This window comes from Protomyctophum bolini (genome assembly GCF_963924005.1).
Source record: "Protomyctophum bolini genome assembly, chromosome: 22".
Lineage (NCBI taxonomy): Eukaryota > Metazoa > Chordata > Actinopteri > Myctophiformes > Myctophidae > Protomyctophum > Protomyctophum bolini.
In genome coordinates this window covers 12663298-12677446 of record NC_137883.1, presented here as the reverse complement: position 1 = coordinate 12677446, position 14149 = coordinate 12663298, and the positions used below count along the sequence as shown (strand labels likewise).

At 43.9% G+C, this 14149-nt stretch overlaps 1 protein-coding gene across 5 annotated transcripts in view; it reads right to left on the bottom strand.

Moving 5' to 3' along the window:
• ctif (CBP80/20-dependent translation initiation factor) overlaps positions 1-14149 on the bottom strand; it is a 61715-nt gene that overhangs the window by 34069 nt on the left and 13497 nt on the right. For 4 of the 5 annotated variants that reach the window (XM_080756262.1, XM_080756264.1, XM_080756263.1 and 1 more), the window contains exons 2-7: positions 12603-12790; positions 9693-9764; positions 9159-9287; positions 8814-8896; positions 7009-7113; positions 5771-5849 (exon numbers count right to left, since the gene is read on the bottom strand). In XM_080756262.1, the coding sequence (XP_080612388.1) occupies positions 5771-5849; positions 7009-7113; positions 8814-8896; positions 9159-9287; positions 9693-9764; positions 12603-12779 (645 nt within the window). In that variant the 5' untranslated portion in view covers positions 12780-12790. Of the gene's footprint in view, positions 1-5770; positions 5850-7008; positions 7114-8813; positions 8897-9158; positions 9288-9692; positions 9765-12602; positions 12791-14149 lie in introns of those variants that run through there. The other variant, XM_080756266.1, reaches the window with a different exon arrangement.

The window sequence follows — 14149 nt, the reverse complement described above, 5'->3', positions numbered from 1 at the left end:
GGAAAATAAAATGAAATTAGTGCACTGGTCCCAAACTGTGGGTCGGGCAGGACCCATTTGTGGGTCAGGCAGGACACATTTGGGTCCGCGGTTGGGTCCCTTTATTTTTTATTTCTTACATTTCGTTTTTAATTATTTCAACAAACAAAATACAGAAAAGAACTGTTTCATTTCATGAATTACAAACAAACTCAATGCTATTTTTCAGTAATTTCATGGAGAAATAAAAGAAAATTCCATAAATTAGAAAACAATTTTTTGTAAAAAATAGCCGATCGTGACGCATTGTGAGCTTGTAGATTGGGTCCCGGGGAGACATCATATTTCTCTTCTGGGTCACAGGCTAAAACGTTTGGGAACCTGTGGATTAGCGCACAGATCGGAGGGAGGAAGCAGGTCTGGAGTGTGGGACACGGACACAGCATGAACCCTATTAGTTAGGGGGCAGTTCTCAAGAGGGAAACCCCAAAAAGCCTTGGGCTCCGCCCAGCCCCCTCCTCCAGCAGAGTGCTGCTGTGGAGCACGTAGGCTTGGAGACAAAGGGGCCGAGCCGTCTGAACCGTCTGGCCTCCAGACTCCAGCGTTCTTCCTCTTTCGGTTTGATTTAACCACTGATCACAAGATGGGATGTTCATTCTCTCTCCCCCTCGTGTTCATTGTTCAACCCCCACTTCCCTCCCCTCAACAGCACCGTGAATGGTAAATGCGGTATATAGCGCCGGTCTCTAAAGTGACACACACACACACACACACACACACACACACACACACAGTGGAGGAAACCAAGCAAGGCACCAACGTGCTCTCCCGCAGCAGTTAGGGGTTCAGTGTCTTGCTCAAGGACACTTCGATACTAACCCGGGGGGAGCCAGCGAACTGGGAACCCTCCGATGGATCACCAAATAAAAAGCCACAAATAAAACCTAATGAAGAGATCCAGTAGAACTAACAGAAATGTCATGTTATGTTTGGTTGCGCTCTGAAAATAGCTGATCAACAAGCTCACAGCGTTGTGAGCTTGTAGATCGGCTATTTTCAGCATGCAACAAAGTGTCAAATGAGTCAATACGACACCGTCTAGGCCTGCCAAAATAGAATATAGCCTAAACTGTAGATTTAGTCGGCTAAAACTAGACTCAGAAGTGGAGCAACATTCTTCTACCGTATATTTCCCTTTCTAGTTGAATATGCATTTTGCAGCCATTATCATAATTATATGGGAGCGCAACAGGCATGCTGGCTCTGTTGCAGAAGAAAAATAAAGTGAGGAAAAAAAGGGAAAAAATGGCCTGCTGATCCCTGGGGGAAACGTTGAACGTGATCAAATGCAAGCAGGAACCTACTGAACTGAACTGGCTCCAAAATGACTTCCGCACATAGCAGCCAAGTTGCATAAATAAAGTTACTGGCTGCTGTTGCTCAGGATGTCAGCCATACAGACGTCTCGGCCTCTCTCTCTCTCTCTATGTCTCTTAGTCTCGCTCTCTCCAACACACAGAGTGGTTGCCATAATACATAACGTTCATAGTCATACTGATATGATATTAGGCTGATGAGCTTAGTGGGTCAAAACATTGATCGACTGACGAAGGGAACAAGTGTGCTGTAGACATGAGTCATTACTATTGTGTTACAGTATTATATAGTGTATTTTACAGTGCTTTATACATGTCCGATTATTATGGTTAGTATAATTATTATTGGAAATTATACATGTGATTATTGTTATTATTAGTACATGTATGATTAAGCAATATTACATGAGAGGGGGTGGTTTAACTTCTGCGTTGCTTTCAGGAACTCTCCTTGCGGGCTAGTTCCTGCAGCATCGCAGGCGTGCATTAATGACGTTAAACCGCCCCCTCGAGTGTAATATTGCAATTATACAACAGTTATCCTTAAAACTAAGAAAATCGCTGAAAAAACTTTTTTAACCCATTTTGGGCGGGAACCCCTTTTGGTGTTAGCATTATGTTATGCTTTAGCTATTGAAAAATAGCAGATCTACAAGCTCATAGCGCGCCACCGAGTGGCACGCTACGAGCTTGTAGGTCTGCTATTTTTTTAAACTGTCAGGATTTAGAATCTGAAAATTGCTTCCTCGAAACGACCCGTTGTATAATTATTATTAATATTTCATTGTTGTCATGATTCATTACTAGTGAGCTTTTAGTGACGAAGGCAAGGCCGGTCCAAGTATGGATCCATGCACACATACAGTATATGTACTGTATGCATCTGTCAGTGTATGGATTTAGTACAAATCAATGATTAGGTTTCTGGCCTGCTTTCCTTACAATAGGACACAGGGTGGAGGGTTCAGTGGAAACGGTGTGCACAAGTATTCCACAGAGGCCATTAAAGAAGCCGTTTGCACAGGTCAATCTTTCTAGCGTCTTCCTACAACCTCCCAAAGTCTCAACCTCACTCACCGAGAGGAAAAGGAAACCCAGTTTCCCCTCAAAGCAGCGAGCTTTCCCAGGCAGCGCACCGGAATAGAGCAGAATTATGCATGCACGCGCACACACACACACACACACACACACACACACACACACACACACACACACACACACACACACACACACAACAGTACCTTCGGCTTTTTTAATATCTATTCCTCATTTTGTAAAGAAGACGTACACAAGACGTGTGCACGAGGGAGGGTGAGTCGGTCACCAGCTGAATTAGCTACTTGAAATATAGCATTACAACCACATAATGCATTAGACCATATTTGAATAAGCTACTATTCAAAGAAGTTAGAACACTGGTGAATCGACTTGACAAGAACCACTTTGAGAACCACTGACCAACAGTATTTGAGTCTTTGAGTCACTGAAACGTGTTAATTGGTCGTTGAATCACATGACCAGGGCAGATGTAAAGTGTTGTGGAGCACTTTGATGAATAGCAGGCAAATGCTCTAGTACTTACGGACTCATAGAATTATGCAATGCCTATAGGTTCCGACAATGCCTTCTCACTGCAAGTACATTGCGAACCACAACAACATTTACAACATTACAGTCTGGGAACTAAAATAGCTCCTGGAGGTAAGAAAATGTGCTCCTTCAATGGCAGCAGGCAGGGTATGCTACCAAGCGCTGGCTATCATTCTCTCCATCATAGATTCTTTGGAGCCGTGAACCCAGAGAGATTGTCGTATTGTTTATGTCTGACTGAAGTTGTGCTCACATTCCTTCTAGTTTAGTAGGTTGGCAAACCGGTGACCTTCCGACCTCTCAGACGTCATCTCTGCCCTCTCAGTGGGCCAAGAGATGATGATGATGATGATGCCAGTGCATGCGGAAAAACAGGAGATCTTAAAACATGTATGCTTTTGTTGTACGACAGCGCCGCCAGTAGAAAATAGCGCAAGTATAAGCATGTCGATCGGCTATTTCCAGTGAGCGACACTTTGTATAAAGGACTATAAACACAGTTTCATATTGTACAAAAGTCAGACAGGGTGATTTATTTGTATGAGAAAACACAGAGAGAGAGAGAGAGAGAGAGAGAGAGAGAGAGAGAGAGAGAATGACTGCGAGCGAGCACATCCATGGGCTTTGGCATTCCCAGCGTTGTGTTTGTGACCTCCGCTGGATCCCAGTACCAGCCCACATCCTATCCAAAGCATTCCCAGCGTTGTGTTTGTGACCTCCGCTGGATCCCAGTACCAGCCCACATCCTATCCAAAGCATTCCCAGCGTTGTGTTTGTGACCTCCGCTGGATCCCAGTACCAGCCCACATCCTATCCAAAGCATTCCCAGCGTTGTGTTTGTGAGCTCCGCTGGATCCCAGTACCAGCCCACATCCTATCCAAAGCATTCCCAGCGTTGTGTTTGTGACCTCCGCTGGATCCCAGTACCAGCCCACATCCTATCCAAAGCATTCCCAGCGTTGTGTTTGTGACCTCCGCTGGATCCCAGTACCAGCCCACATCCTATCCAAAGCACAGACCAGACGGACCCGGCTGACCCCCATCTTCTATCTGAATGAAAGGAAACAGCTCCGTTGGCTGCCAGACCATTAAAAAGGAGGAAGCCATCTTGAGTAGCTAAGGGGCCTGCTTGGCCGAGAGATGAGGAGAGGTAAAAGAATTAACAACAGCAGCAGGCAGCGCGTCTCTGAAGCCAAGAGGGGAAGGAAGGCAGACAACGTCGCTGGACCCAGAAGCTTTGGAAGGAAGAGGACAGAACACCTACGCCATCCAGGTAACCTCCAACAACCCTGACCGAGTTGCGTAACAACCAGGACAAACACAACGCTTGAGTGACAACCACAACTGACATTTGACTATCTGCTACAAACTTAACTATAGAGCTACTGCGTAATGACAGATTATTTTCAGAGGATTTTGCACCATTAATTCTTAAACTTGTTTTAATATCAAGGACACAGACCCCCATTTGATATGTTTGTTTATCTCTGGGAGCCCCAATCTACCCTGAAAGATCATTTACTCTGAGAGGTATACAAACTGAACCAAATTGACCCTTACGGGTTCCATTTGTCTCAGAGTTACAGACAAACCAGCAAGGTTTAATTTGGTTCCCAATAGGAACCAAATTAAACCTTGCTGGTTTGATTGATAGTTGGGCATATAGGAACTTCTATATGCCCAACTATCAATCAATTTAGCTGGGGACCACCTGGAACACCCCGAAGGACCCCTGGGGGGTCCCCGGAACCCACGTTGAGAACCGCGGTTCTACAGAAGTCATGGACGTGGAAATACTACGACAATGAGCTCTCAGTCCAGCCTGGTCACAAAGACACGCTATTAAAACTCATTATTTTATGTGCTATACATGCATCATCGATACACCAGAGAAATATGCCAACACCACGTTCACCTGCGACTGCTGAGCTGTACTTCAATTCCCTCTCCACAGACCGTGCCTTTGCAGTAGTTGCACCTACTTTATGGAATGCCCTGCCTTGCACTTTGAAAAATGCTGAGTCTGTGGATATTTTTAAAAGTTTGCTGAAAACCTTTTTATTTCGGGAACATTTTTCTGATTTTATTTGATTTGATTATGTTGTTCTTATTTGCTTGTTCTACTGTCCTGTTTTAATTATGACTGATTTTATTGTGTCACTGTACAGCACTTTGTAACATTGTTAAGAAAGGTGCTTTATAAATAAAATTTACTTACTTACTTACTTACATAGGGAGGGGGCAGTATACTGTATACTTAATAGGGAGGGGGCAGTATACTGTACTGTAGCAACTTGTCAATGCCCTTTCTGGCCATTCAGCATGGAACTGCAACACCTCCGTCTTACCACTAGGTGTCACCAGTGTAACACGGATTGTATGTGAAGCCACCAGCATAGACCCTCATAACTGTTCTACACATTGGTGAGACCTTACTACACTTACACTACCCTACCAGTACACACTTCATGCCTATTTTCTTGCATAATGACATTGTGTTGGGCATTGTATTAGAATATAATTATTGAAATATATATATTCGAAGATAACACACACAAGAAATGCCACATCAAAAGAATCACTTATAACTTTTTTGTGCCTGTATTGTTTTCCTTGTGCCACAAGAGAGCGCTCTCTGAAAACAAACTTGCTGATTGTGTTGATAGTTGTTCATCTAAGAACACTGTGCTGCCTGTCATTCCAGTCCAGATTCATGAGACATTTTTTATACAATTACAAACGGAATAGATTACAGAATAGACTCAAATAGATTGGAGAGTATAGGTTGCGTAAGGGTAATGTTTAGTGTTTAGATTGTGACTTACCGAGTGTAGATGGGGGAGAAATCTCTCTATGTCGTTCATGTCTATGCCATCGTCGTCATCAACTTTACCTTTAATCATCCTGAGACAGACAGACAGACAGACAGAATTAATAGGAACATTCACTATCGACAAACACAGACAGACGAGATCAATCAATGTCAAATAGAAAAACAAAAGACTACAGGCTGCAATCAATTGCAATGCATTAGGGGAAAGTAGAGAATGGATACTGATAAAGAAACATGGCTGATGAAGCTAAATGTAACATTTAAAAACAATGAATAACAGGACCAGAGAATAGATGCTTGCTGCAGTCTGGAAACCAATACTGGTAGAAATACTGATCAATATGTCACATGCAATCGAGCATTATGCATGCATAAATATTGACTATAGTCTGCAATTAGTTCTAGAATTGAACTGTGTTAAATCCATATGCTGCTACTCAGAACTGTGTCATATGTAGCAACAACAAAGAGTTGGTTGACTAAAGTAACAGCACGTTAGCAAACACATTATGAACTAGTTTGCACTGAGAAAGAATATGTTTTACCATTGTTTACCGTTGTCTGGAAGAAGAGCTTATGGAACTTTTGAATTGGCTATTTACAGCCTATTTACCGATTTATTTCAATACTTCAATTTAATGTGGCCTAGTCGCTTCTTTTGGGCTCGTTTTCATAGACCTGGTTGCTGGTCTCGCAGGACACGTTATTCTTCACTTCCGGTCGTCTGTTTTCGAACAGCTTTCAAAATGATACCGTCTACCGTACACTTTACATTGCTGGCATGTGCGGGAACGTTTCCAGCCACTAGATGGCACTCGGTGAGTGAGTTTAGTAAAAAATGTGACTCCTTTTTCCACCACTGCTGAAAACGCCCTCGGAGACCACCCGCTTGGAACGTTATCACCCCATAATCAAGAGAATGTTCGTGACCAGCAGCTTAGCATACAGACAGATTGCGTCCCGATAGGCAGAGAATAGTAAATATTAGTACGCCCTATATTAGTACGCCCTAGTTTCCATGCCCCGACCATAGAGTTAGCCCCGACACGTCCAGCAGGGGGAGTCGTTTACCAGGCTATGTCTGCACCAAGCTGTATGCATGCAGGCCGGGTGAACACAGCCAAACACCACAACGTCTAGTATGCCAGTATGGCCATATTCCAATGTCCTGATAATGGTTGATTTTGTGTATTTAATGCAGTGATAACATATGAATCCGTAAGGCCTTACCCCTCCTGGTGGATGTGTGGCAGGTGTTTGGCCGTGGCTTTGTAGTGCCTCCTGTGGAACTGGCTGAAGTCCAGCTTCTCTGGCTGCACGTCCCATCCTGCACCGCTAAACACAAGGCCACACACACACACACACACTATTACAATTTAGGCATTATTTAGCCGACGCTCCAGAGCAGTAGTTCCAAAACGTTTAGCCCGTGACCCAAAAGAGAAATGTGCCGTCTCCCCGGGACGCAAACTAGTGAAAATAGACGATCTTGAAGCTTTTTCCTATACGTTTTTAGACATTGGATTTAAGCGTGCAAGGTTAGGGCAAGTGCTACGGCAAGTGCTAAGGTGGAGTCTGCAGATTACGGAGGAAGATTGGGAGTGAGTCTGCAGTTCTAACTGCAATAGTTTGGGAGGGCAGAAGGGAGGAGAGTCTTGGACGTGTTTTAGCAAAGGTACCGGTTCTGTTAGCTGATCTGAGCGAGTGGGAGGGGTTGTAGGGTTGGATGAGGCTTTGAGGATAAGGGGGTGCCATACCTGATTTGTAGGTCAACATCAGTGTTTTGTACTCTGTGCGGGCAGTAACACACGGAGACACTGGCTTAGAGAACAGCTGATAATAACGCAAAGCCAACATGGTCTCACACACACACACACACACACACACACACACACACACACAAACACACACGGCTAGACCAACTGGCCGAGCAATGGTGTAACTCAGTGGTTCTCAAAGTGCAAGGCACCAACCTGCTCATCGGGAGCAATTAGGGGTTCAGTGTCTTGCTCAAGGACACTTCGACACTAACTCTGGGGGAGCCCGGAATCGAACTGGGAACCTTTTGGTTCCCAAGCGGCCACTCTACCCCTGAGCTAATGCCAAATGGTCTGTAACTCTGTTCTGTGTTGGCGCTTGCATCATCCAGCCATGAACAGCCCCAGCATCATGCGTCTGAGCGCTCATCTGCCACCGTGGCCGGAACTACAGCACGGGAGAGGCGGTGTTGCCTTGCAGCAGTTACCATGGCAACCGGTCTCAGCCTCCAGTCACTGACTCACTATTCTACAATGCCATTTTAAAAGAAACCCATTGAGTTATACTAGAGCCACGCGTTCGTCAAGAGAGAATGTAAGTCAATACAGTGTTCCATTCAATGAAACGTGTAGTACTAGGTCTACTACTAATAACAATAACAATATCCAGATGAATACGTATCCACATCCTAGCAACATGGCATGTTGTACATCGTCTACTGTCTTTGTCCCGGGATGTCACATCACATCCTCCAAAATATCCATCGTGCACTTTCACCACCTCTACAATACTACGTGCTTTCAAGAGTCGGCATGTATTTATTAAAAAATCCTGGTGCAAACTGCAAACATTGCCAATCATCAGCACTATGCTCTGCCAAAGTCTGACTCACGACAGCTTGTACTGAGTTGAATGGGCTTGGACCAAAATGAAAAGGCAGAATTATAATACCATGCTGGTATGCCAGCATTGACAAGAAATTTGACAATGATTGGTTTAATAGTTGCCTGCAGCAATTTTCTGAGATGGGGGCGTGGCCAAAGTGGGACTCTTTGGCGATTGGTTGCTGGATTATCGCGATCAGGCCGGGCCACCAGTTAGATTATCAACCGAGAAAACCCTGGCTTCTACAGTGTCACCAGAACCTGAATGACAGTCTAGCGATTCAGGGGCTGGACCCAGGCTATTTAATAGTAAAATAGATTAGCAGCGGACAGACAAACACACACACACAAACACACACACACACACACACACACACACACTTGGGTACCTACCCGTGTGAGTCCATGGTGTTAGCAGCCCAGATGTCTGTCCCAAGGATGTCCAGTGAGCCCTCTCGATTCCGTTCCGTTCCGTTCTAGAAAACAGACAGGAGTATTATGATTAGATAAGTACATAACGGCTTCCGCCGCAATCAGTGTATGAATGTGTGTGTGTGAATGGGTGAATGTAATGCACAATCTATGTAAAGCGCCTTGGATAAAGGCGCTATATAAATGCACCATTTACCATCCTATCAATAAAGGCGTAAAAGCCCCTCAAATATATATATATACGGTATATAGCCACCTTCTCTGTACACCGTGAATAAAGATGCGTGTAAACAATATGTACAGTACCTGTACTTTGGTAGGGCCCTTGAACTGGTTGTTTCGGCCCCTGCTACCAGAGCGCGATCCAGAGCCTGGTCTAGAACCTGAGCTGGGTCTGGAGCCTGTACTTTCATTACTGCTGTGCTCCCATTCATCCTAAAGAGAGAGAAGGATAAAGAATGGCAAGGAGTAAAACAACTTTACGGCGCTCACATTCACCCTAGACTGAGGAGAAAGACAGTGAGTAGGCCTGTCATGATCATAACAATTAAATACATTGTTAATAATGACTTACCGGTAATTGTGTTTTGGGATTCAACATTGCTAACTGTGTAATGTTTATAACATGCAGGTATAGTCAAGTCTAGTCAAGTTGATTTATATAGCACATTTCATAATAACAAGCATCCCTATCTATGTGCTTCAAGATAAAAATAAAATAAACGGCAAATGACACAAATAACACATTATGCCGGTAAGACCACCGAAATATAGCTTACAAATTTAGACATAAAAATATAGCCCCCCCCCCCCCCCACACACACACACACAGTTACGTACCGGTTTGGATGAGCCACGTCCCCATGAAGATGACCAACTTCCATCTTTTCTGTCATTGCACTCGTCTGTCCACTGAGAGGGAGGAGAGAGAGAGAGAGAGAGAGAGAGAGAGAGAGAGAGAGAGAGAGAGAGAGAGAGAGAGAGAGAGAGAGAGAGAGAGAGAGAGAGAGAGAGAGAGAGAGAGAGAGAGAGAGAGAGAGAGAGAGAGAGAGAGAGAGAGAGAGAGAGAGAGAGAGAGAGAGAGAGAGAGAGAGAGAGAGAGAGAAATATCGCTAGTGAATGTAGGTGGAGGGTATAAATGGTCTGGGGATCCCCAAGGATCCATTGGACGGTCCCAGGGGCCCATCTACAACACACCATATCAGCACCATGGATCCATTGGACGGTCCCAGGGGCCCATCTACAACACACCATATCATTGGACGGTCCATGGGGCCCATCTACAACACACCATATCAGCACCATTTCCGGAAATATAATAAGACCTGCTGAGGCCGATTCTACAAAAGCCTTCTAAATCTAAATCAGTAGTTATCAAACTACTTTGTGATTCAAGATTTGTTTTGTTTATTTTTTTAAATAGCCGATATACAAGCTCATTGTGAGCTTGTATATCCAATTCCACACACACACAGTCCTTTTTTTAAGCAATTTAAAAGCAGATGTTAAAACAAATCTTGCCCCCTAGAGAGACCTCTCATCTCTGACTACAGCTTCTCCTTTCGGCTGTCCCCTTCAGGGGTCGCCACAGCGAATCATCTGCCTCCATCTCACCCTGTCCTCAGCTTCTCTCATACCAACTAACTTCATGTTCTCTTTCACCCCATCCATACATCTCCTCTGGTAGTTCCAACCTCAGCATCCTTCTACCAATATCCCTTCTCTGAGTCTGTACATGTCCAAAGTTCCAAACCATCTCAGTCTGGCCTCTCTGACTACAGCAGCATTGTGTTTCCTCTCTGAGCTATTTAGTGAACGCACAGCTGGCACTGTAACCCCAGGGGGGTAAACTAACCCACTTACAGTTGCCCTGTGTGCATATACATAACCTTTGATTTTAAAAGGTAGAGCACCGGGAAAGGGACGAGTGTAGGAAGTAGCATTGTGTACATACTGTACATACTGTAATGACTGTTCTTTGTACAATACTGTAGCTCTAGTCTATTTGCGATGTCTAAAAGCTATTGAATAATTTTGAATTATGAAAGTGTGAGTGAGAAGTGTGAGAACTATTAGAAGGAATTTGTAGAATCGGCCTCTGGACTTAATGGGTTAAATATTAAATTAAAATAAAGTTTTGTGAGCCATGGTCGCATGAAGAAGCTTGTAGCTGACGGTTTCCAAAAGGGTATAGCTTCACGTATTTCACACATCACAACTTGAGACCAAATTCTTGAAGACATTGCAAGTGGGCGTGGGCACCCAAATATTTGGCAAATCAGTACGACTTTTTGCAGCGCGACGCGTTGTGGGTTTGTATTTTGGCCATTTTCAGCATGCATCCAATTTAAAAAAAAATCAGGCATCACCACGCCATCAAGGCCTGACTAAATGCAATTTTGTGGACTAAAACTAGACTAACTACAGTATAATACTGCGTACCGTTCCCGGGAGCAGATCACCCAACGGTACCCGGGACTACATGGAAGTAGTCTTGGGACCGATTGAAGTGTACTCGGATATGGATCGCTGCCATGTGAAAGCATTGCATACAGTTGAATGAAGTGTACTCGGATATGGATCACTGCAATGTGAAAGCATTGCATACAGTTGAATGAAGTGTACTCGGATATGGATCACTGCAATGTGAAAGCATTGCATACAGTTGAATGAAGTGTACTCGGATATGGATCGCTGCCATGTGAAAGCATTGCATACAGTTGAATGAAGTGTACTCGGATATGGATCACTGCAATGTGAAAGCATTGCATACAGTTGAATGAAGTGTACTCGGATATGGATCGCTGCAATGTGAAAGCATTGCATACAGTTGAATGAAGTGTACTCGGATATGGATCGCTGCCATGTGAAAGCATTGCATACAGTTGAATGAAGTGTACTCGGATATGGATCGCTGCCATGTGAAAGCATTGCATACAGTTGAATGAAGTGTACTCGGATATGGATCGCTGCAATGTGAAAGCATTGCATACAGTTGAATGAAGTGTACTCGGATATGGATCGCTGCCATGTGAAAGCATTGCATACAGTTGAATGAAGTGTACTCGGATATGGATCGCTGCCATGTGAAAGCATTGCATACAGTTGAATGAAGTGTACTCGGATATGGATCACTGCAATGTGAAAGCATTGCATACAGTTGAATGAAGTGTACTCGGATATGGATCGCTGCCATGTGAAAGCATTGCATACAGTTGAATGAAGTGTACTCGGATATGGATCGCTGCCATGTGAAAGCATTGCATACAGTTGAATGAAGTGTACTCGGGTGCGGAAAAATCAAGGCCAATGTGAATCATGGCCAGCAACCGTATTCGGGTTCGGGTTCGAATCAAACGGACTGAGTCCGTCTCAGTGTGAATTCCCTATAAATGACTATATTTTCTGTCAATACAGACGGGATGGGACTTTACAACAGTAAAGCTTGTTGATGATTCATTGTCACACAAATAATTGCGATTAAAGATTTTTTTTTTGCATTGAACATTGGAACGTTACAATTTGTATTTCCGTTTGCCTTTTAGGCTTCGCAATCACAAATTGCACAGTGCAGATTATGACAAATAACTCAAAGAAAGAAAAAGACATTTTTTCTTTCCAAAACATTCCGCTATTTTTGAAAAAAAAAAATCAACATGGAAACAATGCTCATGCAAAAAATAATTGCGATCATCTGAAACGTTTGCGATCAGGCGATGATGTAATACTTGTGAGTGGCGTGCAGTGTACCTGTGGCATCTTGCTGCCGCTGTCCTCGTCCGGCTCGCCATCGGCCTTGTCTCCCAGCAGGCCTTGCACCTGGTACTCCAGGACGTAGCTGTCGATGAAGCGCTCCAGCTCCTCGATCTCCTGGGAGCGCGAGCTGCCTGCCTCGGACGACGCAGACGCCACTGATGAGTTCTCCATGGCAACCAGCCCTGTGTGTGGTGATGATGGGGGAGAAAATACCTTAGTGAGTATGACAAAGAATTGAATAAAAACACCCTTAAAGCTGCTATAAGCAATAATTTTTAATGACTTTTTTTGGATTCAGACAGCCAGCAATGGCTCTGTGACACATCTATCTTCCAAAATCTGCATTTTGGGAGCGTTCTACCCATTGTTGGCTGTATGAATTGAATACCACAAAAAAAAGAAAAAAGGTCATTAACACGTTTTGGGCGGGAACCCCTTTTGGTGTTTTAAATATTGTGTTATAATTTAGCTATTGAAAAATAGCAGATCTACAAGCTCATCACACACAGCGGGTTCGATTCCCGCTGGGAGCAGCTGGTGTCACGTCAGTGCTCATACACTAGGTGGGGTTGGCGGAACAGCCTTTCTGAATGGAGTTTGCCCCCTAGGGCAGGTAGGTACCCTCACAAAAAACATGCAGTTATCCTGGTCTCTAAACTGCCACCCCCAGGTCAGCATGAAGGGTGCCTGATGGAGGGAAAGGAACTAGTTGGAATAACGTGTTTCTTCCACGTCCAACCGGGGAAACTCTCCCCGGGTCAGGTGATAAGAAGTGACCTGCTCATGCATTGAAGGAAGCATGCGCTCAGTTTGGGGGTCTCCCCAGGTTGGCAGAGTAACACCCAGGATTACATTTTAGGCAATTGACACCGGGTGAAAAATGGATTACGGAATCATGGGATTAGAAAGAAGTTAGAAAAAGATAGTTAATCCTTGGCTTTGATCATGGACCATATTAAACTACAGTATGTCAATTTTGAAATTACTCCATTCAAAATTAATTCTATAGATTACAGCACATGCTTAAAGGGGGGGTGAAATTGATACTTTGCTGTTAAAACAAGTGTTAAATAGCTCTGTTAACCAAACGCCTGGGGTTACTGAATCCATTAAATCAGAGTGCCCAGCGATTTATAGCAGCGGAGCACATTTAGTGACGGACCAGGCGCTATCCCGGAAGTAGCTTGATGTAGCCAAAACACTCCCGAGGCGATCGACAACGGGAGGTATGATTCATTCTAACGCGACTAGCGACGGGACCGCGATGGGCCGTCTAACACATCATCTTTGCTTAGAATTGGACGGAATGATTTAGATCAAGAGATATTCACGTTTTAAGATTTTCGGTTTCATCGGCTAAAATGACAAACAAAAATTAACAAACCTTTTAAACATATCACTTAATGTATGTTTTATAATGATAATACAAGTCTACAAAGTAACAACCAGTAACTAAAGTGTACAAATAAATGTAGCAGAGTAAAAGTACACATTTTTGACCTGAAATGTAGTGAAGTAGAAGTAAACATATTGGAAATTGC